The sequence below is a fragment of the Pezoporus wallicus genome, unplaced genomic scaffold (assembly GCF_028554395.1).
Source record: "Pezoporus wallicus isolate ANWC-B61680 ecotype Strahan unplaced genomic scaffold, APGP_CSIRO_Pwel_v1 scaffold_2584, whole genome shotgun sequence".
NCBI lineage: Eukaryota > Metazoa > Chordata > Aves > Psittaciformes > Psittacidae > Pezoporus > Pezoporus wallicus.
Genome location: NW_026642851.1, coordinates 10,468,834 through 10,477,521, shown reverse-complemented (window position 1 = coordinate 10,477,521; position 8,688 = coordinate 10,468,834). Strand labels below are relative to the sequence as shown.

At 46.9% G+C, this 8,688-nt stretch overlaps 1 protein-coding gene across 1 annotated transcript; it reads left to right on the top strand.

The window, feature by feature from the left end:
* Positions 1 to 337: 337 nt before the first annotated feature.
* LOC130611730 (patched domain-containing protein 3) lies at positions 338 to 7,627 on the top strand. Its single transcript, XM_057432786.1, has 5 exons — positions 338 to 1,231; positions 1,458 to 1,579; positions 3,186 to 3,331; positions 5,821 to 6,872; positions 7,512 to 7,627. The coding sequence occupies exons 1-5, from the start codon at positions 497 to 499 to the stop codon at positions 7,524 to 7,526; spliced, it is 2,070 nt and encodes a 689-aa protein (XP_057288769.1). The 5' UTR covers positions 338 to 496; the 3' UTR covers positions 7,527 to 7,627.
* The last annotated feature ends 1,061 nt before the right edge of the window (positions 7,628 to 8,688 follow it).

The window sequence follows — 8,688 nt, the reverse complement described above, 5'->3', positions numbered from 1 at the left end:
AGAGGGGTGGAACTAGATGATCTTTAAGGTTCCTTTCAACCCAAACCATTCCATGGTTCTCTGACTCAGTTATATAAGTTTGGAGGATGAAGTCACGGTGCAGGGCCGCGCACAGCAGCTCAGTACCCGCAACCTGCCCCACAGGAGCGGCCCTGCGCAGCGGCAGAACCGGGCTCCGGCCCGCGCTCCGCACGATGGGCACTGTACCGCTACCGAGCTCGCTGAGGGGCATGCCCGTCGGAGACCCGAGCCCGGGCCTCGGCGCTGCGGGGGGAGCATCGCGTCCCCGCCTGCCCGCCCCGGGGAGGCGACGGAGTACCCTGTGAGTCAGAGAGGGGACGGCCCCGGCCGCGCCGCTGAGAAACGTTCATTGCCTCCGCGGCCCCGTCGGGCAGAAGGCGGTTCTGCAGCGGCGCTGCAGGACACCTCGCAGCAGGAGACCTCAGCGCGGGGCCCCGGCGTGAGGCGCGCAGTAATCCGAGCCCCCGTCTGGCCCATGGCGGGGCCGCAGCATCCCGGGGAGGGCTGCTCCTACCACAACACTAACTGCTTGGAGCGGCCGCTGAGGCGGCTTTTCGAAGGGCTGGGGAGCGGCGTGGCTGCCTGCCCCTGGCCCTTCGTGCTGGTGCCGCTGCTGCTGTCTGGCGGGCTGGGCTCCGGCTTCCTCTTCTTACAGCAGCGGCAGGCAAACGACATCGAGGGGCAGTTCACACCGACCGGGGGACCCGCCAAGGCTGAGCGCGATTTCGTGCTGCAGCACTTCCCCACGAACGACTCGGAGCTGTTCTCCATCCAGCAGCTGCCCACCGAGGGTGCCTACGCCGCCCTCATCGCTGTGGCGGCGGACGAGAGCTCGGTGCTGGACGCGACGGAGCGGCACGATGTGCAGAAGCTGGACAAGGCTGTGCGCGACCGCGGCTACGAGCAAGTCTGCGCCCGCAGCAACGGCGTCTGCGTCAGCCCCAACCCGCTGCTGCCGATGCTGGGCGACGTGGAGGCGGCCGACCTGGGGGAGCTCATCTTCCCCGGGAGGGGCCCGTTCTTCCTGGGCACTGCGCTGGGCGGCGTGCGGACGGACCCCAGCGGGCGGGTGCTGTCGGCGAGGGCGCTGAAGCTGGTGTATTACCTGCGGGAGGACGGCCCCGAGGCGGCGAAGAGCAGGAGGTGGCTGGAAGACTTCTTGCAGGACGCCCCGTCGGACCTGGCGGCGATGAACTTCACCTCCATTCAGGTAGCAAAGGGGAGGGTACAGGAGTGAGGGACCGCCGAGATCAGAAGTGCCCCGGGAGCCCCGTCGTCGGAAAGGAAAGGAGAGGGTGGAGGGAAGAGCGAGGATCGCGTGTAGGTTGCGAGAGCCTGAGTGCCAGCACGATGTTTAGTGTTGCCTGTGCATGTGTGTATAGACCAAGAAAGAGCGTAGAAGTGCTTCATCTTTTCTTTCCTTGTTGTTTTAACAGGTGACTTACTTCACCTCGCTGTCCAGACAAATGGAGTTTGAGGGAAACACCAAGAGTGTGATTCCACTCATCTCCATAACGTATTTCTTGACAATAACTTTTTCAGTTGTCTCCTGCCTAAGGTAAAATACCTTTTAAGCTAAGGATATTCCAATGTCTCACCACCCCTCACAGTGAAGATTTTTTTTTCCAATGTCTAATATAAATCTCTCTTCTTTCAGGTTAAACCCATTCCCCCTTGTACTGTCACTACTTGCCCTTGTAAAAAGTCCTTCTCCCATTTGTCTGTTGTCAGAAGCTATCAGTCATTTCTGTAGTCCCCACCTCATAAGAATCCTTTTTGTAGTAATGGTTTGGGAACTATTTAAATTGACCCCCCCTACACTTTACCTTTTGAAGAGACCTGAGGTGCTGCAGCTTTGGCACTGAAAAACGCTGTGCCAAAGTAAACAGTTTGAATTACGACCAGGTTCTACTTTACCCTGTGCAGGGAGGGTACAACAGCATGATCTGGCCATCCTGGCGGTGGCAGAATCTGCACAAGCACTTCTGTTGGATAAAACTTAACAACTCAACTTGGCATGTGGAGACATTCACCGTACAGATGCAGAAAAGTTGTCATCTGAGGGGGAGGGAAGAAATAAGTCGTGCTGCTCCTAAAGTTGTTCTTCTACTTTCATAGCTTCTATCCTCATCCTGCGCACAAGGGTCAGTTAAAAAGGGGAAGGACACAGGGGAGGGGGAGAAGGAAGTATGCCATGTTAAGATCTGTTTGCACACTTTTTCTGCCACCTGCTCAGTTAGAGTACAGCTGAATGAGCACAAGCTTCATAGATTGCTGCAAGTCTGGGTACAGCTTTAGGTATTCTGCTTGCTAGGAGAGTCTGAGCCTTTAGCTGCTCCTCACAGAGAACTCAGCTTGCCCCTTCTTTGTGCTGGTGGAGGGTGAACCATTGCACATTTGACAACCCTACGGCTGTGCTTGAGAAAGAAAGTACTCAGAGGGTGGGCTTATTGGTTTAGTGCTTGCATCAAGCATCATGCCCTTAGGTTGTATGATTTCTGGGTATCAACTGCTTCACACACGGCCATTTGTGAGCGTAGACAGAGTAAGGGTGGTTCTGCCAACACACGCTTCTTGCCTTGGAAGTGAGAGTCTCTTACAACTCAGAAATGGTACAGCCTGGAAAACATTACTGACCAGGCAAGAAGTAACCCTTTACCCCCTCAGTGTGGTGTGTAGTTTCCCACTGGGAGCATTTCTTGAGGAATCCTTGAGCCAGTTCTTGGAAGTGTCTTAGCAAATGGCTGTCTGAAAAGAAAGATTCTCTACACAGCACTTTCTGCCTGGGATATGCTTCTGTACTACAGTGATGCCACACCAAGAACCCATGCAAAAGGACGCAGCTTCTAAAACTTATAATTTTTTTGGGTCACCCTAAATCTGACCTCTAACAGGAAGAGCTTTCATATCTTCCTTTGCCAGCTCTCTTGTTTCTGATGCAAAGACTGGTACACATCTTTACACTTATCTACATAACTGGCCAGCGTTAATAATGTATTTAGCAACTCCTGCATAAGTTAATCTTATTCAATACACCTCCTAGCAGCTTTTATCAAGAGTTCTCTACACATAAAGGGTATCACTGATATCTCTGCACTTGTCATGACAGGTAGCTTGGTGAAATATTTGACATGTAACTAATATATTCCTTAAAATATTTTCAGACTGAGCTGTATAAGAAATAATGTCTGGCTTGCATGCTTTGGAGTGATTTCTTCAGGTTTAGCTGTATTAAGCAGCTTTGGATTGCTGCTCTTCTGTGGAGTGCCATTTGTGATCACAGTAGCGAACGCACCATTTCTTATTCTAGGTAAGTAGAAAAAGTGAGTCACATTCAGATATAAAGACTAAAGCAGAGTTAAAACAACCTGGCGGTATGGCTTTTACTTAATGTGAGCATCAGGTCGTATGCAGCTCCGTCCCGCAGTGAGGGGAGGAGACGCTCAGCTCCTGCAGGCAGGGGCACTGCTCAGTTCAGCGTACCCACTCTGGGACTGCAGCTGGGCTACGGCAGAAGGGCCGCTGTTCCCCAAAACTGATGCCTGCTCTAGTCCCACTGCTACAACATGAAAGCTACAAATGAGAGGGTGGTAAGGTTAGCACTTCTGGCGTTGCTCTAGTATCCCTGGTAATTTAGCTACGACGATTAGTTATTTAGCTAGTGCTAATACATGAGGTGAGGTTCTGTCACGGCTGTTTTCTGTAGGTGTACTATAAGTATTTCATAGAATCATAGAATAGTTAGGGTTGGAAAGGACCTTAAGATCACCAGATTCCAACCCCCCTGACATGGGCAGGGACACCTCACACTCTCCAGTACTTATGCTGGATAAGTTTGTCTACTCTGAACCAGTTTGTTGTAATACCATTCTATGGGGCTGCTGAATTTGTCAGAAGTTTAAGCAGGTGCAGAGGTCTTCCCCAAACCATTCACCCCCTGGCCACCTCTTTTTGCAGTACAGTGAGAACTTCCTAATTCTCTACTGTTACTCGGCCTCAGGATAGCTCAACAGCAGCACCATGAACGTGTGGCCAGCATGCAGCTCGTGCTAAACTAGAACTGACTTAACCCAGTACCTGTATTATGAAGGGAATATGGGGAATAAGTTACCATGAGTCTTTGTATCCCATTTTTAGAGTGTAGTCTTTGGTGGGATAAACTTGGGCCTGAATATGGCTTAAGCAATGAGCAGGACTTTGTAATTTTAAATAAGAAAACCATTTTGTTTTGTTAAGATGTGAAATTTCCTCTGCAATACAATGACTATGTACTTAATGGTCTCATTTAGCTACGCAGCTGAAGTGATGCACCATTCATGTCACCAGCTTCCCAATGCAAGGAAGTATCATCACATCACATTTGCACAGACTGCTTGACAGCCAGTGCTGAACTTTCCAAATAACATTGGATAATGTTGCTGAAAATAAATTACTGCTTTTAAAATCCTTAACTGGTCTCCTATATGATAAAGGCGTATGATATTTTCTTGGTCTTGGTCTCAAGCAGAGGAAAGCACATGGAACTCCTGGGATGATAGAGGCTCTGCATCATACTAGATGTCTAATGCAAATGCTCCTTGGGATGACGCATGACATTTCTTTGTCTCCTGCGTAAATCAAATGCATTTTGTATTTGCTTTTGTTTGCTTATCAATTGCAGAAGCTTCAGAAAGACCCTTTTGTATACTTGGGAAAGGGCTTACGCCAGTCTCTTCGGATCTTTGTAACTAACATGCAGACTTTTCCTTGCATTAAAGCAAACAAATTATCAGTACTTTAGATGAATTGCTTTGAAGCCTGCCTGCTTTCTGGAAGCAGCCTGCTTGCTGCCATCCAGCTGTACCTTTTGACTTGCTGCCTAATTAATCTTTGTATATCTACTGGCAATTGCCTGTTCAGGCAGCACATAGTGACTTCATTTATTCTTTTATGCTTAGCTATATCATCTATGCTTGTTCCTCTGTTCGTGTGGTCTCACTTTTCTTTTTTTGTGTGATTAATTTTCAGGGAATACAAGGGCCCTTGATAGAGCAACATTGGCAAAATATTGAGAGGTCTATGATTAAAATCTTGAGTGCTAGCAGGGCTGAGAGAAGGACATTGGCTCTTCCTTTTTGAGCTGCAGCTGACTTACTCTTGTGTCTTAGCAAAAACCCTAGCCCAGGATCCAGTCTTCCAGGCAGGATTTCCCAGGACTCTGTGTGAGCACAGCAGTATAAATGCGTAGACAAATGAATAATAAATCATGAATAAAAGCTCAAAGATAAACTGGAGAGAAGGCAAGTGGAGAGCAGAAAGCATGAATAAATGAACCACTGGAAAACTGGGATCACTGTTCTTCCATATGGTAGCAACTGTCCCCCCTGTCTGCTGAAGGCAGAGAAAAAAATTATCTGATTTGCTATAGTGATAAAAAAGATTCCAGAGGTAATGGGGGACACTTCCAGTGATGAGGACAGTTGAGCATCAGAATAAAGGATTCATTGAAATCTGCATCACTGGACACCTGGGCAGCAGGTATAACACACGTATCAGAGCTGGACTAGGTGTGCTCAGTCCTTCGGCAGACTACGGTGAAGGATCAACACACATCAGGCCACCAGGAGTTTCTGAAATGTAATAAATTCAGCTACACACAAAGGATTTTTCCCCCTGCTTCAGCACTACAGCAATGTCAATAGGCTAGCCTTCTTTTCCAAAATTTTATGCAGATTTAAATGTGAATAATTTTGTACTTGTGTTGGATGTTAGTGGAGGTTGCCATTCACAAAGCAGCGTTAACATTTTCTGCTCTTGCAGGAGTTGGTGTTGATGACATGTTCATCATGATCGCTTCCTGGGAACAAAGTTTAAGAAAGAAAGATAAATCCGATGTTAAATCTCTGCTGGCTGATACCTACTCAGAAGCAGCACTTTCTGTGACCATCACCACCCTCACAGATGTTTTGGCCTTCTTCATTGGCACCTGGACTGCCTTCCCATCTGTGAGATCATTTTGCCTCTATACAGGCACTGCCTTTGTCTTCTGCTATATATATACCATGACCTTCTTTGGGGCAATTACTGTATTAAATCATAAAAGGGAGCAAGGAAACCGTCACTGGCTAACTTGTATGCCTGTGGGAGTAGGTAAAGACCAGGCTGAGAAGTCCTGCCTATACAATGCTTGCTGTATAGGCAACTGCTCTAGGCAGTCATCTCAGCCAGAAAGTGAACACCCAATGAGCGTGTTCTTTACCAAGTATTATGGCCCTTTTTTAACAAATAAATGGATCAAGCCACTTGTGGTATTGCTGTACGGAGCGTATTTGGGTGGCAGCATTTATGGATGTACTCAGATCAGGGAAGGTATCGATCTTCGAAACCTGGCAAATGATGACTCTTACGTTATTCCATACTATGACGACAATGACAAATACTTCTCAGCATATGGGCCCAGGGTCATGGTGGTTGTTACTGAAAGTGTAGATTACTGGAATGAGACTGTTCGTCTTGGCATTGAGAACTGCATGCAGGATTTAGAGGGCATTTCCTATGTAGATAAGAATTTTTCAGAGTCATGGCTAAGGGCATACACAGAATATGCCAAACAACAGTCACTAAATATAAATGATAAGGATATCTTCATTAGTAACTTACCTGAACTGTTCCAGTATGTTCAGACTTTTGAGTGGGACATTGACAAGACTCGCGATAAAATAGAAGCTTCACGTTTCTTCATCCAGACGGTGAATGTGACCTCAGCCATCGATGAGAAGAATCTTGTAACTCAGTTGAGAGAGACAGCCGAGAAGTGCAGTATTCCATTAATAGTGTACCACCCAGCATTCATCTACTATGATCAGTACCTGGTAATAGTGCAGAACACCATCCAGAATGTCATTGTTGCTGCTGGGGCAATGCTTCTTGTCTCCCTTCTGCTTATTCCCAACCCATTGTGTTGCTTGTGGGTGACTTTTGCTATAGCTTCTGTTATAGTTGGTGTTGCTGGCTTCATGACATTTTGGAACGTCAATCTAGATTCCATATCCATGATCAACCTGGTCATTTGTATAGGGTTTTCAGTGGATTTTTCTGCTCATGTTTCCTATGCCTTCGTTGTGAGTAGAGAGTCATCAGCCAACAACAGGGCAATTGACGCTCTGTCCCTGCTAGGTTACCCAGTATTACAAGGTGCAGTTTCTACTATATTAGGAGTAGTTGTCCTGGCTGCAGCAAAAACCTACATCTTTAGGACATTTTTCAAGATCATGTTCCTTGTTATTTTGTTTGGGGCTCTTCACGGTCTTGTTTTTATTCCAGTGTTTTTAACCTTTTTTGGAAACTTTGGCAGATCACCCCACAATACCAGATCTAAAACAGAAGTGCCTAGGTATAGAGATAATGAAGATTGTCCGTGACCAAGTTAAAAGTGAAATATTTATATTAATTCAATGTAAATGTAAACAAATCATTTGTAAATGTGAAATACGTATATTTATTATGCGTAGAATAAAATGCAGTGACTTTCAGAGAAGAGAAGAAATGGAGAAAATGAAGGACAGAAAAATAAATACACCAGGGAAGCAAAGGCTTCAGAAAAGCCAGGCAAGAGAAACAGAAGAAAACACAGAGAATGCATTTGCGTCTCTCATTGTTGCGTGTGCTTGACTAACACCTTAATGCTGCAAAATGTATAAAATTATTCTAAACACTGATCACTGCAACAGCTTCATGGATTATGTTACAGGTTTGTCAGGAAATGCACACAGGGGGGGAAATAACAACTCCCACAGGTTTGCATTTCCTGCCTGGTTACTTTGATGCTGTAACTCAGACCAGCACTGAGCCTGGAGACAATTTCCCCCCAAGAGGGGAGACTCAGACATGGAGGTTTTACAGCAAGATTACAAGAGGTCAGAACTGCCTTGGACTGCAATGACTCATAAGCTTTCAGGAGACAAAGTCCCCTTCATAGGATTCTAATGCAGCACGAGAAACCCTAGGGAAGAAAAACTCATCTTCTATTCAAATCCTTCTTTGCTTGGCGTCCTGTTTTCTAACCAAGATTAAAGATCATGTAGCTTTAAGAAGGTCGTGTGTCACGGCTGTTAACTGCGTTTGCAGAGATGCACTGTAGGTGATTGAACTTGTGTGAACCTCCTGGGTGACTAGGACAGCAGAAGCTGTGCCATGGCATGACCAGGCAAGGATGCACAATAGAGAATCACACCCTTACTGAGGACAAAGTGGAAAAGCAATTCAGGTTTAAGCTTCATAAACTCTACTGTGCTCACCAGTGACAGCCCATCCTGTGACATGTCGATAGAACAGAGGAGCTCTCACTGAGTAAGAGCTAAGACTGTAAGAGGTAGTCAGCATTACAGTCAGCAGCATTTCCAACTTACTTCCAATTCTCTACCTCCTGCACCACCACCACCACCCCCATCAGTGCAGAGGGAATGGGGGTTGTGCTCAGTTCATGATGACTCTGCTGCTCCTTCCTTCTCAGAAGAGAACTCTTCACACTCTTCCCCTGCTCCAACACAGGGTCGGTCCCTCTCATGGGAAGACAGTTCTCCACAAACTTCTCTTCAGCTCCTGGATGCACCTGAGAACACCAGTGCCTAAAATAGGCAAGTTTCTTTGAAACTCCACAGACAACACATGCACAGAACCATGTAGGTG

What these genes read in the sequence shown, in the direction of transcription:
- LOC130611730 (XM_057432786.1), top strand. Translation starts at nt 497, where the DNA reads ATGGCGGGGCCGCAGCATCCCGGGGAGGGCTGCTCCTACCACAACACT. An exon ending in TGAACTTCACCTCCATTCAG is followed by an intron (nt 1,232 to 1,457) that starts GTAGCAAAGGGG and finishes TTGTTTTAACAG; the next exon opens with GTGACTTACTTCACCTCGCT. An exon ending in TCAGTTGTCTCCTGCCTAAG is followed by an intron (nt 1,580 to 3,185) that starts GTAAAATACCTT and finishes AAATATTTTCAG; the next exon opens with ACTGAGCTGTATAAGAAATA.